Here is a 26,167-nt window from a genome sequence, read left to right on the forward strand (position 1 = left end):
TACACCACAAGGGTTTTTTTTTTACCTTTTAAAGTAAAGAACCCTAAAAATGATAAACAAGAGGCAGACAAGACACCCCATTGTGTATCGAAATGCGACTAATATCCAAAAAGGGAATCAAAGGGATTTACCTGGTTCCTTTAAGAATTGAATTAAAATCAATCGCTTGGGTTTTTCAGAGCCTCCCGAATCATCAAAAGAACGTCTAATCAATTTTACAAATACCCTCCTTTCCCTGAAATAAATCTGTTCAGACGTTAAAGATAAAATTTGCTGAAATCTATAACGACTTATTTTACAACTGCTTGCGAGCCAACTTGAGCTTTTACCACTTGTGCTTAAGACAAAATTATTCTGTACACCATGTTTGATATAAGACACAGATTGCTAAAAGCAAAATATGATAGCACTGTGTGAAAATATCGAACGTAACTTTATTACAATTTGTTACAAATGCAATGTAAACTCTGTCCCACGCTTTTAGCGTTGGTTGTAGGGTGTTATGTTGACGACATGCGTCGTTTCGGTTGTACGGTGTTGTCATCAATACTGTATCGTTGTATATTATCATTATGAGGGAGCATTAAGGCCGAATCGTTCATGAGAAAAATTGCTTAATAAATGTAGAAGAACGTTCAAAGGACATGGATGTTGCGATTTTTGTAAAGGCGGATATCGGTGCGGCGACAATTTGGTGTCACTACCATAGTGACAGGGCGATAGAAAATAAAATGAAATCATTTATTGCCAAACATGTGTTATATAATCAGGTCTTAAAATTACCTAGTTGGTCCACGTCAATGTTAACTGAATCTTATTTCTTATCTCACTTTATAGGTGTAATAAATACAAAAGTGTGTGAGGGTATTTGTTACATGTGTAGTGTGTTGACTTTCAAACATTTTATAACAATTTTGAAATTCGGTTATTTGGAACAAAGTTGATTTTGCGCCGATTACGTTTGGTATGATACAAGCCCGTCAAAGTACTGATAAAGTTTCCTAGAAAAAGGCGGATAGTTCGAGTGTTTCGTTATCTATGACAGCATCAGACGACAATTGACGCATAAAGGTTTTATCTTGGCGTGTTTTTAACAGTACTTTATTAATAATCATAAGCAAAAGTTATAAAAAAAAAATACAGCTAAGAGAAAAGTGCAACTTTTAATAAGTAGAAATATCGAGAAAATTTTACACAACTTAAAAAATGATGTCCACGATGTTAGACACAGAGCAAAGAAAGTTTACTATTTAGCAGCAAGTCCGCTCCGCACGCACCATTTTATTAATTAAAATAAGTTTTATTTTAAATTATATTCAATTCTCTTATAACGCAAAATCGCACCATGAACAGTATGCTTTATCCACAAGATATATCGCCGGTTGCCGAAGCCTCAAAGCGCCGAGATAGACATAATGCTGGCTATTCATTTATTATTAATGTCTATCTTTAGATGGGGCGCCAATCAATACCAAAGTCTATGAAGATAAAGGAATTGCCTTGTTTGGAGACTCGTTAGATAAAACTGTCGTTCAAGCAGATTACTGAGCAAATGTAAAGTTAAACTTAATAATAATAATAAATATCACGGGACACTTGACACCAATTGATCTAGCCCCAAAGTAAGCAGAGCTTTATGTTATGGGTACCGACTAGGCTACGGATAAACATACTTAAATAAGTCATAGTAGAAACGTCGCGTCGAGGTAGTTAAATATTACTCGTGTGTTTAGCGTGATAAGTCTCGTTTGTGGTATTTTAATTATGAGTGAAAATTTTAAACATTATTTAAAAATTCATATTAAACACTCAAGACTCGAAAACAAACATTCGTATTTTACATACAAATATCTGCCCCGACCGAGGATTGAACCAGGGACCTCAAGCTTCGTGAATTGAATTACCTGTCCTGTATAATAAAATATTTATTTACACAAAATATAATTATCCTACAACTAAAAACAAATAGTTTTTACCAAAACAAAGAAAAATAGAACTAAAACTACCATATTCTAAAACGAAAATACAAACTGAAATATAGATGCACAGTAAAACCAGAAAAATAAGACCAGCGCTGGGAACCGAACCCAGGTCAGGTGGCTAAATAAGAAACAACACAAGTTGAGATATGAGTGCATAGGAGAAATTCGTGTCTGTATCGTTGTCCAGCGGTGGTGTAACGGTATAGCTCACGGCTCGGAATGCTGAGGACCTGGGTTCGATTCCCAGCGCTGGTCTTATTTTTCTGGTTTTTCTGTGCATCTATATTTCAATTTGTATTTTCGATATAGGTTTTATGGGATGACCGTAAAAGTAACAAAATTTTTTTTTTGAATTGAAATAAAAAATACAAAAAGATTCCAAAAAACCAATCTCAACCATATTCTAAGCTTGTAAACCTATATTTACATTAATATCAACTAGATCGCTACTATTTTGGGCAGGGTGGCTACTCTTTAACCAAAGATGAGCTAGAATGTGTTGCGAGAAATGCGTTTCTCGTGGACCTGTTTCCACAGGAGCTTTCCTGTGCTAGGATAAGTAAATGAAGCGTTTCTATTGGTTCATGAGAAACAGATTCCTCGCGCATCCTCGCAATCTGGTGTATTGCAATTAATGCCAATACTTATAAGTATGTTGACCAAGAAAAAAATATCTGAATTTAATTTGTAAGAGTGTATACATAATTTCAAAACTCCATTGCAATGGAGTGTTGAAAATGTGAGTACTTTGCAAAGTACTCACATTTTTAACGCGAATTTGTATATATACGGATTATTTTCGGAATCATTTCTAATTTTTCTTTTTATTTCATTATCAATCATAACCACTAAACTTAGATTAGAAAGACAAATAAAATTGTTTGTTTTTCCTGAAAATTAACGAAATTGATCAGATTTTGTCGATTCCTTATCAATAGTAGATAACAGAGGCCGTGGGTATTGAGAGAAAAACACTTTTGTTTGACAGTCGACAAAAAACCTTCATTTGTCAATTTGGTACTGTGTGGTATATACAGTGCGTATTCTGGCATTGACAATCTTAATAATTACATAAGAATGTATGCTTAACTTTATAGTTCACTACATTTTGTCGTATTCATAGTTGTTGTTGTGGTTCACTTATGTCTAACTAAAACGTTATTTTTACAAATGAGTCGTTTCACAAAATTTTAATAATGTTGTCCCTACTTGGCCAAAATCATTGGCAAATGTTTCAGGATTTTATGAAACTGGTCTCATAACCTATTTTATAAGTTCTACACACTGGTCTTGAAATGAATACAGTTTCGGAATAAAATGCATTTGGCCAAGTGAACTATTTGTGAAACGAAACATTTGCGATTTTTTTTTCGGCGAAATGAAAGGATACCTGGTTTTGTTTACGTAGATGCTTTCAATGAACAATTTATTTTTAAAAATATTTTATTTTATTTTTTATTGTTTCAGATCTGAAAATGCCTGCCACTAAGGAAGTGAACTCGAAGTACTCTTCGTACCAATCCTTCTCAGGAAGTAAGTATTGATTGATAACCTAACAGTAATATTTAGTGTCATCATGGTCATCATCATTATTAGCCGTAGGACGTCCACTGTTGGACATGCCTCCCCCATAGACCTCTTGTTTCTTTGGTTGGAAGCGGCCTGCATCCACCGTGAACCTGCGGCTTTAATCAAGTCTCCGTCCATCTCTTTGATGGTAATTTAATGTACCTGCCTACTTAATACCAAATTTCAAACGCCTTTAGGAAAATCAAGCAGATTTTTGAGAATCCAAATGATTTTAGAAGGACCAAGCAGATTTTCGATATCAAGTGACTATGAATCAAGTGTGTAAACAAACCAAGAATGTTTTTTTAAATGTTATTGCACTTGCCACTGTTAGCCCTCTTCCTCGTGATGTCATTCTACGTAGTGGGAGAACTGCCAACGCTGCATCTTCCTGTGCCATAACATTACCACATATTACCTTATTTTTGACTTCTGGTGTCAGTTCAGTCCATCATTCTAGTCAAAATGACGACAGAATCAACGTGTAACTCTCTCAGACGGGAGCGCCAAAGTTCGCATGCTCTTCGCTAGTCATACCGTAACTTTCGACCGAATCATCGTTTGTCATAATTTTCTTCCCACTGAAACCTTAAGTTTTCCTAAAAATTTTAAATGGTCATCCTATAGAAAACTATAGGTTAAGTTAGGTTTGTTTTATAACAATTCTGACCAATTATTGGATTCAGTGAAAAAAGAGTTATGACAAACGATCATTCTGACAAACATTAATAATAATAATAATAATAATAAAATTTATTGAATGAATTTCGGTACAAAATAACATAAAATGCAATATTTCACTTAAAATCTATGTAACACATGTGCCTGAACTAGGATAATTCCTGTATCTCAGGCTAAACGAGCTAACATTTATATAATAAAATACCTAATCACCAAGGAAAAACAAAGTATGGTGTATAAATATGTAGTAAGTATCTACGTAGGAGTTATACTAAATCGAAATAACAAATTCATAACTATATTTACTTAAAAGATATTACCAGGTCAAACATAAATACTGTACGTCAGTGGATTCTTACTGGGTTAGAGTGTTGGTACAAAAATTGCTGATAAAGACATCTTATGTCTGTTATATTTGACCTAGAAATTGTGCGATTGATTCTAAGTGTTAGTAAAATGTGCGTAATGATTATTAGGATTATAATTACGGCAATGTTAATGAAAAACAGATAAAACTTACACAACTAAAGATACATAGCTAAGTTTCAGTTAAAATTAAACAATCATGTTAAAGTTCCTTCATAATCTACAGTGCTGATGTATCTTTTTTCAGCTATCATTTTTGCAGGACAGTCAGCGGCTCCTGTTGTGTGATTGCTCGGTTTTTTAAAGCGCAAGCAAGTGGCACATTTAGGAAAATCTAACGTGTTTTTGCATTCTTTAACCGAATGACCCAGATTACCACAGTGGCCGCAGGTGTGGGCTGTCTCCCGGCACGACTTCGCCGCATGTCCATATTGCTGACATTTGTAGCACCTTGTGACTAATGTAAAGTCTCTTACGGGACACGAAGACCAGTTGATGAAGACTCTGTCTTTTGCTATTATGGCTTTCCGAATGGTTGCGGTCACTTCGATCACGTAATTGCAGGTCTCAGAATCCTTCTTGCCCGATTTGTGACTCAATTTTACCGAGTTTAAAAAGGACTCGAGGTTTATATTTTGAAGGTTATCAGATAAGTTTTGGTGGAACAAGCAGTTAAAGACCTCATTTTCTGACATTGATGTGGGTACTCCTATAACTACCACTCTTGGTTTGCGTTTATACGTTTCCTCAATCGTCAGACCCGAATTAGTTAACTGGACTATCAATAAGTATGCGAGCCGATATGGACCCCTCTCAGATTGTCAGACAGATGGTCCAGACTGATGAAAATGAAACGTTTCCAATAATATTCGTCAATCCGATGTCAATGATAGAAAACCAGAAAGATCGTGTAACCGAAGTCTTGGCCTACACTAACCATCGCTTTTTCATTTCCAGATGGAATGAGCCTCTCAGCCAAGGTCTACCACCAGGCCACGAATCTGATGCCGCTCACACCGCCCCACTCCCCTACAGGAGTAGCGTCCTCCTTCAGCAGCAAGCCAGCTTCATCCTGGAGCCGGCAAAACAGCTACAACAGCGGGAAGCAGTCATGATGTACACCATCCAGATCTTGAGTGATATGTTCACCCGCCAACTTGTCTGGAGAGGACTTCGGTCGGAAGCCACGGACATTCTAGTTTCCTTCGTGGAGATTTTGGCCTTTCCTTTTATCTACAGGTTTACTTAATTCTTCAGACTTACGGAGCAGCGTCCGTAATAGTCCCAACTGTTTGATATTGTGACCGCCTTCCGAAGCTATCCGCTCACTACCTATTTAACTTCTAAAAGTCTGTCAGATAGCAACGTTGACAGTTGTGAGCGATTAGTTCCGAAGGAGTGTTGACGTTTCTCGATGAGAGCTAAACATAGATGTCACTAGTGTCGCTGCTTAAGTGGCTAAATAAGAAACAAACAAGCTGAGATATGTGGTGCATAGGAGAAATTTGTGTCTGTACTCGGGTCCAGTGGTGGTGTAGGGGTACAGCACGCAGCACGGAATGCTGAGGACCTGGGTTCGATTCCCAGCGCTGGTCTCTTTTTCGGTTTTTTTTGTGCATCCATGTTTCGGTTTGTATTTTCGAGTTGTGACCTGTTAAAGTAAACGCAGTCAAAATAGATTTTACGTAATTTCAAAACGGAGTTGGTTCCCCAGCCAATCAAGAGTGCTGATTTCTGATGCCTTTTTTTCACGCGGCGCGTGGCTTAAGTCTAAAGGTAAACAGCCACCAAAAGAAAAACTGCTGACACTTTCACATTTACTTCTCGTTTAATAAAGCTATTTAAATGGATTACATTTAAATATTTATATTAAAATGTTTAATTATGTAAACAATAATAAATGATATTCCTTTTGATCTACGGTTACTTCGAAATTTTCACAGATACTATCTAAAAAAATCAGGGGCAGATAAGTTTGGCGGGGCAAGGCTCGGCCTTTGTCAGTTTTATTGACAAAGTATTGTAAGTCATATTTGACAGTTTTAAAGAAAATGATGTTTGCGTGTGTTTATTTTTAATGTTTTGTATGTATTAGTTTTAATAAGTGCTAATAAATTAGTTATGGTTTAATTCGATGTTTTATTTTTTCTGTAAGAACTTTTCAAATAAAGGTGTACAAAAAAGTGAGAAGATGACATGACTTGCTGTACATACCTCTCAGAGAAATGTTTGATTCTCTAATAACCTAAGGCATTGAAATGATAAAAGGCACAGGACTTTATTTGTCAACTTTGTAACGAATTAAAGTTCAGCACAAGACGTTCTAATTATTTATAAAATAAATGAAAAACTTATTGAAGATGTTCGTATGTTTGTGACTCAATTATGCAATAGCGGCTCGACGAATTTGGATGAAATTTGACACACAAATGTTATTAGCTAGATTCGCCCATAGGATAATTTTTATAACGTTTTAAACTTTCGTGATTTTCACTCATAGTCAAAATACCACAAACGAGACTTATCACACTAAGACACACGATCGAGTATATTTATCACGGCCATGAATCCGAATACTGAATTTCAGATAGAAATGCCCAACTATCGAATAGGTAATGTCGCGGAAGAGCAAAAAAAATATTTTAGTTCTTTAATCCCATTAATATTATAAAGCGAAAGTTGTAAGTGTTAATTTGTTTGTTACCTCTTCACGTCTAAACGGTTGAACCGACTTAGATGAAATTCAGTTTACGGATAGTTATCCCGGAAAATTGCATAGTTCCCGCGGGATATCGATAAACGAATCCCACGCAGGGAGTCGCGGGCAACCGCTAGTAGAATACATTTTATTTACCCAGGATACTAGTCTATTGTAGATTGTACAAGAAATAAACATCATAAAATATCTAATCGTACAAGACGATGCTATTGGAAATAGTAGGATTATGAGTTCAATAGGTAAAAATGTAGATATACATTTTGCCAAATTCTATTGATAATTCTTGATTATTCATATTTACTTGCATCATATGAAAGAAAGAAAGAAAAGAAAGAAAAGAAAGAAAATACATTTATTCACAACACAAGACACAACAATAGTATTAAGTACAAATAGACAACACGTAGGAAAGTATGTGTCATTGCGGTTGTGAATAGGACACTGGCTCAGCATAATGCTGAAGCGTTAATAATAAACACCCCAGCGCTGATTTTCAGCCAGCACCGTTGGTGACCCTCGGACCGCTACAAAGATATACTACACAGTTTTAATACTATACATAAGACTACATAAATAGATAATTTGTAAACAATGAAACATATTATTTATTTTATGGCATATGGTAGTAGAAATAATAAGAATCCGGTATCACCTGATTGGTACTATCTATTTTACTTATCTAATATTGATAATAAATACTAGGTGCCTATACCGTATATAAACCGTACTGATTTGACTGACTGTGAAGGAGGTCTCTCTTGCTGGTTATGACTCATATTTCTCTTTAGACGACTCACAATCACTTTTAAATCAGTTTTAATGTCTTACGCATGGACTTCTGATTACTTACACTATTAGCTACTTTTAAATTTCTTAATTATTTTAATCACTATAAACTAATTATCTTAATTAGTATGAGTATGACTTACTTTTTTTGGATATTTCTCGGAATTTTTCAAATATTATACGTTATTGCTCAATACTATTTTATCTAGAAAAACAGCGTAATGTTAATAAATAAAATATAACACACATTTTTACTGGGTCAGTGTTACCGGTTAAAGCGAAAATAGAATATCACTTAGAATGGAACACCTAGATGGATGCCGGGGTTCATATCGGCTCGCATACCTACTTGTTGATTGCCCGAACGTAATGTTTGTCAGAATGATCGTTTGTCATAACTGTTTTTTCTCTGAATCCAACAATTGTTCAGAATTGTTATAAAACAAACCTAACCTAACCTACGGTTTTCTATAAGGCGACCATTTAATTTTTTTAGAAAAATTTACAGTTTAAGTGGGAAAAAATTATGACAAACGATGATTCGGACAAACATTGCAGTATGACTAGCGAAACGTAAGCGAACTTTGGCGCACCCGCATTAACGACATCGTGAGACTTGCGGGCAACCGGTAGATGCATGTGGCGGTCGTTCATTGTGCTATTCTAAGAGGGAGAGATTATTAAAATACAATAGTAATTTTAAAAGGCTTCATCTACAACACTACCACTATTTACAATACTGTCACTATTGTTACCGTTTTCGTAGCGGTAACTTTTCGTGTTCTCTGCCTACCTCTTTTGGGAATACATGCGTGATGTTTGCGTGGGTGTGTCATCTACAATACACAAACGTGAAATAACTGTGGATAATCCAGATCGAAGTCTCTAGAACGATAATTTATAAATTTAATTCATAGGTACAGAAAGGTAGTTAGCGGCAAATCACTATCGATCGATCTTTCGACCATTTTTTTTAGCATTATTTATAATAATAAAATATTTGTTTCATTAATTCCAAAACATATTAAAAATGATGAAAGTGAATGCTATAGATACAGTGCCATCTCTTGCACTTTGCTAACAACAGTTAGATACTAAGATCGATAACTCTAACAAACTTCGCTATTAGTTTGAAAATGCGTGAACAGATGTCGCTAGCCTGAACGAGCCATAGGTATGGATTAGTAGATTAAATTTTAATTGTTACTGTTTTATTTAATTTGAAGAATAAAGTGAAATAATATGGATTAAAATTATTGATTATAACTACTGATTTCCTAACCATAATTTTTATTATACAAAGTATTGTGCTAATTTTGATTTCCGCGCCATCTACCGCAAGTATGTAGCAACAGTTTGAAACTAATCAATGAAGTGCGAACCAATCACAAAGCGTCACGTCGTCCAAGTTCTAACTATGAATTATAGATGGCAGTTTAAGAGAGCATTAGAAACTTTTATTTTACTTGAATAAAGAAATGTTGACGTAATTAAATTCGCAGCTAACTTATCTTGTTACTCATGATTTTTAATTATGTAAGTATCTACAATAAAGTGGGCACTTCGTTACATCTTTTTTTTACATTTTTGTTTTTTCTTTATAATTAGGTACAGAATGATGACTTTTGTTGTGTTGATTAAAAAAAGCGTTCCCAATTTTCATAATACCTAATTTTTGACTAAACCGATAAATAGTTTGAAACATAGGTCATAAAACTGTCAATTAAAGGTTTCTTTATAAAAGTAGTAAACAAGTACCAACACGTGATACTTAATTTAAAAAAATTAGGTGTCAAATTATAAAAATTTAAACGCGCGTAACTAAGTAGATTTTTATACATATATTTTTCAGCAAATAGTCGAAAATGCACATTGTTTTTTATAAATCATCGTACCTATTTATTTATCAATGAACTAATAAAACTATATCCATAAACATATTCCTCTAATTCGACCTTAGCCGACCCCAAACCATTAAACTTTTTTTTTAATTTCCTGAAACTAATTAAAGAGCCACGGAAATGTCCCCGTTTTGAGATAGAGGAACCAAACCGCGGCAATAAATAAAAAAAAAGTTAAGCGATACTTCAGAATGATAGGCTAGTACGGTCAAGTGTGAAATTTACTCGACTGAGATAGTCAGTTTTTAGGGTTCCATAGCCAAAATATCATCGTATGTTATTAACAGAGCGCGGAATTTTTGTGGCATTTTTGATCTGTCATAGTGACTTCTCACGTATCGACTTCCGATATTCAATATCGATATATCGATATGTCGGCGGCCGATCGTAAAATCCGCCAGATCACGAAATTCCTAGGCATATCGTGAAATGCCGCCATTTCATGAATTGGCTAAGGGACATCCGCCATATCGTTCAAAACTCACCGTTTAGCGATTTGCCTAGTGACGTTTAGGCAGATCATGAAATTCCTAGGCATATCATGAAGCGCCGCGATTTCATGATTTGGCCAGTTTAGGCAGATTATTTCTCAGGCACATCGTGATATGCCTGCATGGCCAACGTTTAGGCATATCATGAAATGGCGGCGTTTCACGATATGCCTAGGAATTTCGTGATCTGGCGGATTTTACGATCGGCCGCCGACAGATACACAACATGTTCAAAAAGTTTAAAAGTAGAGGTCAACAATATACGGTTTTATCGTTAAGCCAAGTTCAAGTTAACAGAACTGGCGAGCAGCACGTGTGTAATTTTACCCGAACCAATTGGAGCCACTTTAACTAGCCAAGTCAGACTTCTTGTCAGGCTTCAATATATTTATCCTAAGTTTTAAGACGAAATGATATTTTAAATAAGTTGTTATGAAATATTTTATGGTGTTACAAATAAATTTCAAGACTGACCTTTGAACTTGACACCCATTTAGATCTCAGTTCCTTTTGTCGGAGGCATCGCATCGCAAAAGAAAATGTTTAAAAAATATTATTTATTGCCACGACAGCAGTATAAGTATTATTATCCTTTTACACTGAGCCACGTCACTTCTCCCTTTGTCTATGGTTTTAATTTTTTAATTATTTTTTTTCCGTCTGACTGGGGCAAAGGAACTGGCTCATGCATACATGTTTATTTAACGTTTGGGCTCCACAGAAAACCGGCGTTACTGCACATAATGTGCGGCAACACATGCTGAGTGGAGACCCTTTTTGGTATCCTGCCGTGTCACCTAGTAACATAGTTTTAGTGCTAGTTCTAGTCTTAGTTTTAGGTGGTACTTTTTGGAGCCAAAATAAACTTTTCTTTCTTTCTTTCACTTCTTTTGTCAACGACATCCGTCGCCATGCCAACGACATCGTTGAAACAACAACCAAGACATATCATAATATTGAACTTGGCTCTCATTTCACATTTATGTTTTGGTGGGATAACATTCTACAGCGTGTCATAAATGGAATTGTTCGTTAGTATACAAAGATCAGAAAAAAAACAGCCGCTGAGTCGCGTTGCTCCGAAGACGAAGGGCTACGGATTAGCCCGAAACATGTCGAGCTAAACTTGAATTAAGACGTGAGTTATCCGGGTCATTATATTTAATATAAGATCAGAAAACTTTAAACATTACTTGTAATATCAGAAGACATCGAAAACACCAACCGTTAAAACCAGAAAATAACCGATATTTACACCGAAACTTCGGCAATCTCCAACTTAGTAATTAAAAGTCGCGAACGCCATAAATCTATAAGTTTTAAGGTGTTTTAAATTAAAATTTTCATATCTCCGGTTGGTCTCTGGGGTGATATATATCGGGACTGAATAGCTGATAACTTTGTGTGAAGACGGTATTTTATTTTGTATTTAGTATTTCAAATAATTTATTGAATCAGGCGTTACTTTTTCTTATTCTTTTTCCTATATACGTCCCACTGGCGGGCACAGGCCCACAGGCTCCTCTCAGAACGTTACTTTGCGGAGGTCCATATAAATTAAGTAAAAATAATTACTTTGCTCACTCTGACCTTCCGATAGCTACGTCTACACTAATTGTGTGTTTATGCAGCAACTCTATCTCCACGTTGTATAAACACACATCACACAAACCCAACCGTCACCGCCACCAGAAGAATCATCGCAAGGAAACTCGCTTTCACGTAAAAAAACCACCGAAATTAGTCCATCTGTTTGAGAGTTACGATGCTAACAGACAGACAGCCATTTTGGATGATAATGCAAGTAGAACAAAAAAGTTTGTTATTAAAAAAAACTCATTTATTGCTTTCATAAATACTATCATTTGCCACAAATGTGCCACAAAAAATCTCCCATTTTCATAAAGACTTAAGACTATATAAATTCACACTTCATGATATTGCCTCAATCAATATTGAGGTTAAACCAATTCCTTCTATTCAGTGCATCGAGGTGCAGATAACTATTTTATTGCTCAAGTGCATTCTAGATGTCTCAACCTTGCGTTATACCATTTTAAATTTAAAAATATTAGCAATATTTTAACTTATAAGAAGAAACATGCAAGTCCAAGTATACACCCTTGGGCGACTACCTGCATCTGTTTTGTTATTTATTGCATCGAGGGTTGTATACAGCTTCGCTGTTTACAGTTTCATAACGTTATAGCAGCTAGCGTTTAACGCGGATATAATTATGCATCCATACTTTTCCCACTCGCTAATTCGTTAGAAAGGAATACCCGTGCATTACGTTCGCGAAAAAAAATAGTGTAATAAACCTACATCTCATCATCATCTTCTAAGGGGCTGTTTCACCATCCATTGATTAGCGTTAACCGACGGTTAAATGTGATGCCGTCTCCGTCTATTCGAACAAAACAAATAGAGACGGCATCACACCTAACCGCCAGTTAACGCTAGCCAATGGATGGTGAAACAACCCCTAAATGTCTCGGCCTTTTATTTTAGTAACCATAATCGAATGTAAGAGGATGTCGCTTCGTTCTTTAATTTTGAAGAAGGTACTCACGTCATTTTTGTAAAGAAGGTGCGATTTGTTAATTCGATTGCTGGTAACTTAAAACGTGTAACGGAGAAACTACAGACTTCCCATAACCACAGCTATATGCATCACAGATTTGAAGATAGTCAGATTCAGGAAAATACAGACGTCTACGTCTAAGTATGCACTGGAGAGAATGCCAAATTACTAATAATTAGATGTGGTACAAAAAAACACGTTTTTTTATTTGTTTCGTGTTTAATGTTTCTACAATAATTATCCTGTGTTTGAGTATATTTAAAGGTTATTTTGTTGAAATAAAAGTAAAATCTGTTGAATTTTATGAATTCAACCAAATGGAACCGTCCCGAACCAAGATAACCTCGTGTATACCGCGTGATTCGATGCATTTTCTAATATTAGACCTCGATTGCGATTGGCTAAAGTATCGGTCTAAATATAGCGATGACTGTCTGCTAATGGATCGATTGACGTAGATCAATGATCGTGATTGGATGAAGTCATGCTCGCGTTTGGAATGGGGACTGCTGATTGGAAAGTTATGGTGTTCGAGGTAAGTTTTTTTTTACTAGATACAGACATAAAATCTTCTTCTCCGGCCGTTTTCGTACTGCGATTCGCAACCGGTTGCGTGCGAGTCTAGAATTTTTATGCCTTGTTCGAAACTAGCTCTAGAGAACTTTTTCCTTTTTATCATCAACTGTAGCTAATATAAATCCCACGATTGAGCACAGACCTCGAAAGAGAAGTTTAAGGTTGTAGTTCCTACGCAGGCTTGGTGCGGACTGGAAACTTCAATGTATGTAGCTGTGTGTGTAGGTTCTTAATTCTTTAATTCACTAACACGTAGCTGAAGAATACTAACTATTTTTATGGAATTATAAATGTTCTGAAATAAATTTTTATAGAGTCTTGCCTTAAGTTTTTGGTTTAATGATATTATTATTTGGCAATAAAATTTTGTACATGCTAGAAACCAGGTATGGTGAGGTTTTGTTTCTCTAAAGATGCATTTTAGTTTAGTTCGAAACGCGTCAGAGTATTATGGTGATGGTTGGGTGTGTGTGATTTGTGTGTGTTCTTATAGCTTGGAGGTGAAGGAGCTGCATCAACTCATATTTGTTGTAGGTTGCGTTGCGGGTGAGCAAAGTAATAGTTTTAGTTAATTAAGGTATAGCACTAAAGGTGACAAAAGACAATTGTATTCTATTATATTCTAACGCCGAAGCCGCGGGTTTAAACTAGTGTTTAATATCATCATCAACAAAACTGTCACCATTCTCACACCAATCAGCCAGCAGCCAATACGGCGTGACTCAATTGATCTGGATTATAATTCGATTGTCCACAATAAGACGGGCGACGATGTGTCGTGGTCTGGTCATGCTAGGCTAATTGCCATTTTGGTGTCATGTAAAGGCTGACCAGAATTATAACTAACCCAACCATAAAAAAAAAGTTATTAATACAAGCTTTTTTTGCTTTTGTCACCCAAACTACATTTGTATACCAAAATTTCAAGTCGATGCAATTAACCGTTGAAGAGTTCCGTCCTGCGGAGACGATCCTGGCTGGACTACCAGGATGTCACTACTAGAATATTGTATTGTCATGCATGCTACCTTGGTTGCAACCACCCAAATAAAACCCTCGACCTTAATGTGCTTGTCATGAAACCCGTGGTCGGTAAATGAGTCATTACCCATACTAATTTTCATGTCATGAAGCCCAAGGTCGGTAAATGAGTCAGTGCCCGTACTGACACTGCTGCGCGCACTGCTGCACGCGCACCTCCTCCCGCAGCTCGGGCACGCAACAGCAGGGGAGGATGCTGGCGCTGCCCTAGAGCGCAGCCTAAGGTATCGGCAATGAAGCAAAAATAATATTTTGTCTTACAAATAAACAATTTTACTCGCAAATGTGATGAAAAACATTGTATGTTGCACGGGCGTACTAGAATTACGAACATCGACTCATTAAAATAGACTCTCGTTTGTAATTCCTTATTTACCGCCCTTAAGACACAATGTACTATTTTGTTATCATTACGTTACCATAGAACACCTAACTCCATGCCACAATCATGCGATGGCTGGGGCAACAGCCATTTTGACATCGATCACGCGCTCTGTTGTAAAACCGGTGGCCTAATCAGAAGGCGTCACAATGAGATCAGAGATCTCTTTTGTGAACTTTGTCAAAATTCTTGGGGCAACGTACTTAACAAAAGAACCAATAATTTCTGAAAATGATTGCGAACTACGTGCAGACCTATCATGCCGCGGCGTATGGAGTGCTCAGAGGGAGGCGTTATTTGACATCCGTGTTGTTGACACCAACGCTCCCTTACCTCTCACGTCCCGTCACTTCTGTCCTGAAATCAGCCGAAAACGAAAAACAATTAAAATATTCTGATGGCTGTGAAATGCGACATGCAACCTTCACTCCACTGGTAACATCCGTCGATGGTGGTTTGCACCCCAAATGTCCTCATTCGTCAGACACTTAGGAGGAGCAATTTCAGAACAATGGAATCGCTCCCTGACCACAATACTGGGCTGGCTTAGAGCCAGGATAAGTGTTGCCATCATACGTGCCACCAGCATGTGGTTTAAGCCCGCTGCCAGGTGGCTTGGGTTTGACGACGGCGCTGCCCTCCCACACATTGTTCAAAAATAATGTATTGTATTGATTTCTAATGTATTGTTATTATTACTTCCAACATCAATAAATGCACATTCTCATAAAAAAAACTAGTGAGCCGCATCTGTAAATACCTAAAGATTGAATTAATAGAATTTCTTTGCTCACCCGTGACCTCTTCACCTCTCTCACTCTCGACCTCTTCTCTTTTAAGAAATCTTTTTAGTTTATTGATATGGACCTCCGCGTAAGTAACGTCTGATTCAATAAGAAAGAAAGAAGACATTTATTCACTAATCCAGAAGACACACAAATACAATAACATTTACACAATTACACACAAAAAAAAAACATTAAAACAAACAGAAATATAGCATTTGTACACAATTTTGTGTGTCCCCAAAGCGAAACGGTCGCTGACTCAGTACTATGCTGAGGCGTTAGTTAACACAATAAATTATATTAAAGAATTCCTGATTTATGACTGACTTCAAAAAAAGAACAGATTCTACGTTCGATTGTGTTTTTGTCATTTTTTAAATCAAATTTATATCTGCGAATTGTCAGAGAAAATAAAAAATATATAAGTCTCTTTACTGTTACTATGTCTGTTGAGGCGACAAACGAAATTTCCACATAATGTTTTAATTTTGATATTATTTTAGATTCACGGCATCTTGACGTTGTCAAATAATAATGCATACGATGGTAAAATGATAAAGATATCAATAAACATGTAAAATAATTATTTGGATAAGATTTCGTTTTGAACCTTTGTTTTCCGCTATTTTACAAATGTTTGTCAATAAAAAATACCAGTTTCATGGAAATATTAGTGATTTCACTAACAAAATTGGATTCAGTAACAAATAAAAAAAAGCAAAAAGATATGCCCCGGGTGAGGATCGAACTCACGACCTTAAGATTATGAGACTTACGCGCTGCCTACTGCGCCACCGAGGCGATGTTGAAACGGTTGAAATAAGTGTACATATTAGACTAACAATTTTTCAATAGCTTAATTCATTCGGACCAAGTATTTTTTGTTTACCGTGCGGTAAAATAGTTAATCGTGTCCATATCGTGTCGTAGTAGGTAGGTAGGTACCTATGGCGATAATTATAAGTAGTTTAATATAATTTTTCCACTTTTTGGTCTATTGGTGTTGTGTCAAAAAAAAACGAATTAAGTACTTACCTATATTCTTTTACGAATTTTTGGATTCAGGGATTCGTTTGCGAAATATTCAACTTTCAAGTGCACATTTTCATTAAAATCGAGCGTCCCCGCCTCTAAAATCTAAACCGGTGGGTGGATTTTTTTTTAAAAAATCAGGATAATAGTAAGTAAATATAATCAAACTTACAAGAAAAACTATAACGGTTAAGTTTGCTTGAAAATTATTTATAGTGTAAGATTGATTTTAATTCTATTTCTTTTAGTACAATTATTTCGAATTGTTTGTTTGGATTAAATTAAAAAGTAATATGATTGACTTTGACGGGTGAAAAATGTATCGGCGGTTGCTTGACAGGGGGGTTGATATGGAGGAGCGAAGGTGTTAAGACGTGTTTTGTTGGAGTTGTGTTTGTTTTGGAACTTGTAATTTGGAGAAATATATCCGTGTTCGAGTGTTTACGCGAGATTTATTATAGTAGTTTAAAAGTAAATAGCAGCCTATAGTATAAAATTTACCAAAACTTGGAAGATTCCGTATAAAATACGAAATCATTAGAAAAATATTACTTATTTTTTTCGTAATGGCTACGGAACCCTTTTTGGGCGTCTCCGACACACTCTTGGCCGTTTTTTTTATTATGATGCCTTCAAAATTCCCAGTAGATATTCAAAATATAAAATGGATAATACCAACATTGTTTGTAGACAATGCCACCCAAAAAATTATAATTGGCCGTACATAGACCACCATAGCGTGAAAAAATAAAAACAAAAAGCGTTCGAATTTCAAAAAGCGGCAACAGTCGCGTGTTGGCAACGGCGGCCGCGACCGCAACTATTGGCGCGCGTGCAATTGACAGGGCCGCTCAATTTATGGGCCACACTGTCTACCGGCCCGTACCAAGGAATTACGGAGACTAGAAATGACTACCTACGAAAGTCATTTGAATTAAGTAACTCTTAAATTGACAAAACTGAAAATTAGTTCATGATTCAAACCTCGTTGTTAGGTACCTTGAAGACCTAGAAGTCTAAAAAAAAATCTACAATAAAATGTATTGTAACCTGTATTGTTCTGGAAATAAAGTATAGCAAGTTAGGGATTTATGCTCGGTAGAACAATGTTAACAACAGTCATATCAAGAAGTCAATAAAATTAAAAAACAAAAGAAATCTTCATAAGAGATCATTGTGGTGCACGGTCAATTTAACTTTACCTTTAAATTTTAAAGATTAATTTCTATTAAAGAAAGAAAGAAAGAAAGAAAATACATTTACATTTATTAGCTTTCAACTTTAATAAAAAATAAAAATAAATATCACGGGACAATTCACACCAATTGACCTAGTCCCAAAGTAAGCTTAGCAAAGCTTATGTTATGGGTACTAAGCAACGGATAAATCTAATTATATAGATAGATACATACTTAAATACATATTAAACACCCAAGACCCGAGAACAAACATTCGTATTTTTCATACAAATATCTGCCCCGACACGGGAATCGAACCCGGGACCTCAAGCTTCAAAACTTATTGTTGGGCACAGGCCTTCTCTCAAAATGAGAGGGCTTGGGCCGTAGTTCCCACGCCGGCCCCTGTGTATTGTGAACTTCACACATGCCATTGAATTACTTCACAAGTTTGTGCAGGTTTCCTCACGATATTTTCCTTCACCGTAAAGCTCATAGGTAATAAATTTCAAATGTAATTTCGCACATGAATTTCGAAAAACTCAGAGGTGGTATACCAGTTAAAAGAAAATAAGGGCCACTTGAGAATTTTATCGGTAAAATAAAATCAAAAATACATTTGCGTTTTCATTGAATACCTACCTACATTTGATAGAACGTATAAGACCATTTTTGGACAAGGAATGTTATAAAGAATTACCTATATTCATTAGTCTTTCGTTTTAAATAATTTATTGAATCAGGAGCGTTACTTTGCGGAGGTGCAATCAATGAACTAAAAGAATTTCTTTGCTCACCCGCGACCGATAGCTACGTTTATGCAAGATATGCGCGTTCATGCAGCTCCTCCACCAACACACTGTAAGAAAGAACACACACAACTCACACACACCCATTTTTTCATTTTACCAATGACACTCACCTGTCCCCTTTTTTTGGGTAGGTAGTTATCATTTACATTAGGGATCTCAGAAAGACCCGTAACGATTCTAATGAAAATAAGACTAAAAAAACGGAGAACCTGCAATGAACTGTTAGGAGTCCTATCTTGAGATTCTTTGCTCTCAATAAGTAGCATTTTACGATAGCAGCAGAGATATCTCTCTTTTCTTTTTTAACTGAGAGATCTTTCTGAAGGCATATGTTGTGCCTGGGGACCGAAGTGCGAAAGAACAAAGTTGGAAGTTGCATTTATGCACCCGTGTGGTGTCGGGTTAGAATTACACCTCTCCATTTCTTCCGTGGATGTCGTAAGAGGCGACTGAGGATATAGGTTAAGGTATACCGTAGGCGACAGGGTAGCAACCTGTCACTATTGTACCGTTTTTGTCAAACTTAAAACCTATAATAGCGAAAAGTGGCTCCGAAGCGGTAACATTTCGTGTGCTCTGCCTACCCCATTTGGAAATACAGGCGTGATGTTTGTGTGTTGTGTGTGTGCATCTCAATTGAAAAACTTCGATGGCGCGATGTAGAATGCTGCGTTTCTCCATTTAATAGCTAGATGGCGCTGGGGTCGTAACATTAATATATACACAAAGTATTTTTGTAACCCTTCCAGTAAGTCTATGCGCACGTGAAAAGCCACTGTTTAATTAATTCTCACATTGGGATAGTGTGAATTTTGACTGCAACTGAAGTCAACGGTTATTTGTTTTGTCGTTTTAATTAACGCTTGCGACCTGATCGTTGAGCGTCCCTGCATTTTAGATTTTTCATGCACTATTTAGATGATATTAGTGCTTAGATCAAAGGTTACTTTATTTTGCTGATGTATTTTTTAGTTTACCTACATACACTGATTACATAATTACCTACCCGTTTTTTTTTTATAAATTCTGTCGGTAAACTACCTACTAAGTTTCGAGATTATTTTATTACTATTAATCAGACGTTTAACGAGCTCGCAGACCTGAGGTTGAGAAACCCTGATTTATAATTTAAATATCGAACGAAAAAAAATTAACCTACCTTTGTGGCCAGTATGAATAAATTGAATGCCAAATGTTTTTGAAAGGAAAATTATTCCGCCTAGAGAATTTTCCATCGAAAAGCAAATTGAAAAAAGATATCCGCTTTTAATCAAATAAAAAAAAAAACTTCAAACTGATACAAAACAAACTCCCCGTTTTTATTCAATTAAACGCAGATAAAGTAATTAACGCATAAATCAACCCTCCATAGATCGCAGAAAAAAGTCTATCTTCATTAAAAAAGACGGGCAAGCGCGAGAAAGCATTGCAACCGGAGGGTTCCTATTTTTTTTGTGATAACTTTATTGAAAACTTATTTTCTTACTCAACCAATTGACGTATAATTTAATATAATTTATAGAAAACAATACATATTTAAAACTAGTCAGGTGACAAAACGGCGTGACACCGTTGAGTCACCGTCCCTGACGTCGCATTCATCTGCGGCACGGTGCCCCGGAACTGCGACATCTTTCGGCCAGATGGCAGCATTCGCGATGGTCCCCATCAGCAGCCGCGGCACGCGCACCACAAACGAGCTGAAGTTAACGTAGTGACGCGACTGCAGCTGGAACACCATATAACCAACCAGCGCGGTGGAGCATAGTCCTCACCGCACATGTCGAGTCTGAGCCATTTCCCACATATTAGTTGAACATATACCTTCTCGCTCATGTTTTTTTTTATGAGTAATAATGCTTTTTCTTTCTTTCTATGTAAGGTATTTTAAGTTAATTATTTCATCTAGGTTAGGTTAGTTAGACTGATGATGTGTTTCATGATTTTTCAAGTCCGTTTGATAAATGCTTCAATACATTCAGCGATGTTAAAAGTTCATTCAAAAACGTGACAAATTTTTGAATTGCAAATGTACAATGGAGTGGAAATGGCGGGACTACATCGCTCGAAGAAGTGACCACGAATCGAAAGACGACGAGTTGGGAAGCCTCCCACTAGGAGGACGCATCGCGAAAATTACGGGCAACTGGATGCAAGTGGCGAGTTGTCTTTCATCGTGGCGTTCTAAGGGAGAGGCCTTTGTTCAACAGATATGTCATTGTGATTATTGATGAATGATTTGATGATTGATACAATACAATACAATACAATAAGTCTTTATTGAACATCAACACATAGTAAGCAGTAAACAGAAAACAGGTAGGAATATGGAGATTATCCAAGGTAAGCGATAAGCCTTATCGCTTCAGAGCGATGTAATTTTTTGAGAAATAATTGGGTCTAAAATTAACGACTTTTCTATTAGTTTAATGTCTTAAAATTATGGAAGACGTTATCAACTGAAAAACATAAAATTAGAAGATGTCAATTAAACATTAAAATATGTCAATTATAGGGATAGTTCCGAGCATTCGTTTCCTAGAGCCCTAGAGTGACTATTTTTATAGACGGAGATGTAAAAACAAACACAGCCTAGAGTTCGAGGGTGCCGTATTATTTTTAAATACGGACCCCTAAAAAAGGAATAAATCAAGCAGGAGATAAACCGAAGAAAATAATTAGCTCCCGGATAAGATCGCTCTGCTAATTAAAAATAAATATCAAATGAAGCAATCAACATGGGCATTCGATTTACGACGAAAAATTTAAAAGCTAACGGTCAAAGTAGGTGGCTCATAGAAACATTTACTTGTATTATAAAATTAAAAACAATTATTTATTACATAAAAATATTAAGTGAGTTACAGGCTCCATGGGCTCCATGTTTCAGCTTGTATTTTCGTATGAAATATATATAAAATTTAGTTAAATCAAAATCAAATGATTTTTTGTCAAAAAAGTTACAACTGGTATTCATTCACACTAAGTTTCTTCAGCTAGTTTAAAAATAGTTTCATCACCCCAGCCTGTAAACGTCCCACTGCTGGGTATAGGCCTCCTCTCAGATTGAGAAGGCTTAGGCCGTAGTTCCCACGCGAGCCCAGTACGGATTGGGGACTTCGCACACGCCGTTGAATTGCTTCGCAGGTTTATGCAGATATTTTCCTTCATAATTTCGAAAAACTCGGGGATGCGGGTTCAGTTTTGAACCCACTATCAAAGCTTGCGAAGCTAAACGTCGAATCGCTTGGCCACAACCAACTTTTAGGGTTCTTCTTTTTTATATCTTAGTATTTACTTTAAAAATTTGTGTGCATGAATGTTGAGTGTTATTGTAATTGTATTGTAGACACTGTAATTGTTTCCATTATGTATGTTAATTTCCATTGTGTTGTTTACAATATGTAATTGTACCGAGCCAAATAAATAAATAAATAGCAGTTGCATTATGTGTAAAACTTATTAAACAAACACATAAATAATGCAGATCTTATACCACAACTAACGAGAAAAGAAATGAACGAACGAGAAATGTTCTTTTTTATGAACTAAAGAATTTCTTTGCTCACCCGCGACCTACTACTATCATAAGGTCCGCAAACTAACGCCTGATTCAATAAATTACTTATTGTTTATGTCTATCTGTCTATGTTAGTAACAGTAAAAAATACCATAAATTCTATGAGTAATATTTTGATAGGCATACAATTAGGAACGACATTAAAATTTTTAGTTTTTAACTAGCCGCACTTTATTTTAAATCGAGCGGATGCCACTAGGTGCCGCTGTAGGTAAGTTAAAAAGTCGAACAGAGACACTCCTTTTCTGAATTCATTTATTCGTAAAATGTTTCATATACGGAACCTTTTGTAGGGCAGCCGACTAGCCTCTTGGGGCATTAAGAAAACCGATTGGGTTTTTAAGACGCCCGCCATTTTGGAATCGATTTTTCATTAACACTAACGAAGTTGGGAGGGTGCTAAAAACACCCCACTTGATAAATAAGAAATACAATGAAAAATGTGTGCTTGTTTAGAATTTCGAGATCCGTGTGCGATAGAAAGAAGTGGCAGTCTTTTCCTGTGTTCTGCACAATATAATATACAAATATTTTTTATTGAACATCACAAATTGATACAGTGAATTATAAAAATGAAAATTTAAACAAGTTAGACAATAGGCGATCTAAGCACTTAATAAGCTTTTTGGTAAAAAAAACATTTTTAAAACAAGCTTTTTTGCCGACTGTGGATACTTGCATTGTCATAATACATTTCCGTACCAAATTTCAAGTCGATGCCATTAACCGTTGAGGAGTTCCGTCCTGCAGAGACAATCCTGGCTGGACCAACAAGATGTCACTGCCAGATTATTGTATTGTCACCAGAGATACATCCGGTCGGATTGAAGTGCAAACTTGCAAGATTTGACCCGCACGTACATACATAGGTTAGGACACCTTACGTTCTATAATCGTTTGAACACGAGAGTTGGCGATTTTGTTAGGTGTTCACAAGAAATGAACTAGATGGCGCTGTTAAACAGTTATTATGATATGATCGATATTTTATCCCCATAACAGCAATGTGCCGATAGCTGAGTTGATCGGCTGCTTACTTAAAATCGTAAATGATCATGAGTTCGTATCCTACATATCAGAATTGTTTTTTTGTTCTTATTTTTTATTTATAACTTTCTATTTAAATTTTGTAGATAACTGAAATGGAAATTTAAAAAAATACTCTGAAAAAAGGATAACGTTGCAACAGAAATAATACACGTTTTGAAGTTTGAAACATAAAAAATTTATTCCTAAAACAATATTTATATTCATTAAATATTGACGCAATTATTAATGTTATACTATATAATATTCATTAAATAACTGAAAACCAGAAAGAAGTTTGCTCAGAATCCAGAGTAGAATCGATTACACTATGTTGTAAATCAGGTAGTGTTTGAGTTTTTAAATCCTTTTTTTATTGTGCCCAGTCTAAATATTACGAATGCATACGCCAATTAAATGTTTTAGGGATGTTTCATACCCTTTAGATAATTTAATACTGGCCGTTTTGCGTCAGTTTGGCTTTCTTCTAAATCTGGAATTAAAAATTACGACCGTAAAGTTAGAAATGAAGTAGAATTACTGATTACGTAAAACATACAATTATTTTAGGAAATAATGAAGATATTCGAAAATAAACGCAAACAACTAACTTAAAATAAAATGAAAAAATATTTTCTGGGTGTCGTGTGAGGTTTTCAGTTATTTAATTAGCACCTGACCAAAAGTTGTATTTTAACATTTTATTGAGGTATTATTAGCTTAAGTATTCGTTTCCGATTCTGGAAAGAGGATTGAAGCTGAACCCCAATAAAAAAATAGTATTTGAAAGTAAATTATACCTGAGACCGGGTTATCATAAGACTCGTACGCGTTATAAATTATAATGATTGAAGTTTTCCAGTTTTAACATTTACTTATCAATAATTGATGGCGTAGATCCACTGTAGTGTGTAATGTGTTACTGACAGTTATAATAAGATTACAGTCATATATTGAACTTTCATACTTATCTCACATAAGTAAACAAAACTATCAAGGTATAATTAAATGTTTTGTTCATAATAATAAAATAATTACTTTTCATAACAAAGTGATACCTACAGGATCACAAATAAAGATAAATATTTTGGTTTATATAATACAGTGTGCTAGAAAATCAGATGCGGATATTTTGAGGATCGATTATTTGCATCGTCGTTAATTGGTTTCAATTAAATTAAATAAAAAAATACAGTTAATGTTAATGCGAGGATGATTATTTTTGGACGGAATGGTATTTTTGTATGAAGCAAAAAAATATTACCACACAATACTTGAATAATTTATGTGTATAATTAATTCTTAGGTTATTAATTACATACCCTGAAAATATCCGCACCTTATATATTTTATTATAACATAATTGTTTAAGTATATAACCCGGTCTACACGTAACTATCAATTTTATTTTAATAACTGGTGTAACCACCATGATTGTCGATAACTGCTTGCAAAAAAAATCGCATCGATGCAACTAGATTTTCACACATATTAGAGCCGAGAATACTGTCCCTTATTATTACACAGTGGGCTTCTAACGTTTCCGGAGTTCGCTTATTTTTGTAATCCCAACTTTGGACATGGTTATACCACCTCATAATTTTTCAATGGGATTTAAATCCGGTGATCTGGCAGGCCAAGGAACGACTTTAATATTATTTTTGTGTTGATCAAACCAGTCTTGCGTAATACGCGACCGGTGTATTGTTATCTTGCACGAACGTTATGCACGGCACTTGTTCTTCTGGATAGACAACTCTAACAGTGGGCCACATCATAGCTGGCGCTGCGGCGCATCTATGAGTCGTGGTCTACCCGATCTTTGACGATGCAGCAAAGATCCTTCGTCTTGATATCGTCGTACCCATAATATAACTGTTTTTATCTGTAACAATATAAATAAACATAAAATAATATAACATAGATATCAATTTAATGAAGAAGTTGGTAGGATGAACGTAAACAAAAAAAAACTCACATTAACTCCAATTTCTCTAGAAATTTCCGTCAATTTTTCCTTCTTCATATAAATTAATAATTTCACACCTTTTAACCATTTCAATATTGCGATGAGAACTCATTTTAAAGAATAATTACGATAATAAGCAGATTCAACTTGAAAGAGACGATCAAACGATGTTGCAAAACGATGTGGCTAAAAACTTAGCCTGGTATTTTGAAGATCTTCAGTCTACCCTCTTTAAGTTTCGTTAAACACGCATGACTTACCGATTAATTTTAAGGCGACCCGATATAGATCCGATTTTCATCGCTTAAGATAACAGTAATATGGTCAAGTGGTTGTGAACTTCGTTCTTCGTTCGTATGTCACGAGTTCAAATCCCACCAGGCGATAATATTGAGTTTGTGTTTTTGTAAATTTACTGTTAGATTTGGAGATTACTAAAGTTGACACTAATTCTCAACATGGGTCTTCGTAAATAAAGAATTTCATTATCATCAGCATCCCAGCCTATAGATACACGTCCCACTGCTGGTCACAGGCCTCCTCTCAGAATAAGAGGGCTTGGGCCGTAGTTCCCACGCGGGCCCAGTGCGGATTGGGAACTTCACACACACCAAAGAATTTATCGTTGGAATATTTGAAGGACAAGAAACGATAGTAATGCGAATAATAATATTCTCCTTCTCTTACGACAAGTACGAAAGAGA

General features: G+C 35.7%; 1 protein-coding gene and 1 non-coding gene across 2 annotated transcripts in view; one reads left to right on the forward strand and one right to left on the reverse strand.

The window, feature by feature from the left end:
- The window catches only part of LOC141431418 (uncharacterized), a 30,233-nt gene extending 23,505 nt beyond the window's left edge, over positions 1-6,728 (forward strand). Inside the window, exons 2-3 of the mRNA XM_074092593.1 lie at positions 3,450-3,515; positions 5,556-6,728. Coding sequence (XP_073948694.1) covers positions 3,458-3,515; positions 5,556-5,713 — 216 coding nt within the window. The 5' untranslated portion in view covers positions 3,450-3,457 and the 3' untranslated portion in view covers positions 5,714-6,728. The remainder of the gene's footprint in view (positions 1-3,449; positions 3,516-5,555) is intronic.
- A 9,866-nt stretch (positions 6,729-16,594) lies between these two features.
- TRNAM-CAU (transfer RNA methionine (anticodon CAU)) lies at positions 16,595-16,667 on the reverse strand. Its single transcript has one exon. It is a non-coding gene; the product is annotated as a tRNA-Met (tRNA).
- Between the last annotated feature and the right edge of the window lie 9,500 nt (positions 16,668-26,167).

Source organism: Choristoneura fumiferana, chromosome 9 (assembly GCF_025370935.1).
Source record: "Choristoneura fumiferana chromosome 9, NRCan_CFum_1, whole genome shotgun sequence".
Lineage (NCBI taxonomy): Eukaryota > Metazoa > Arthropoda > Insecta > Lepidoptera > Tortricidae > Choristoneura > Choristoneura fumiferana.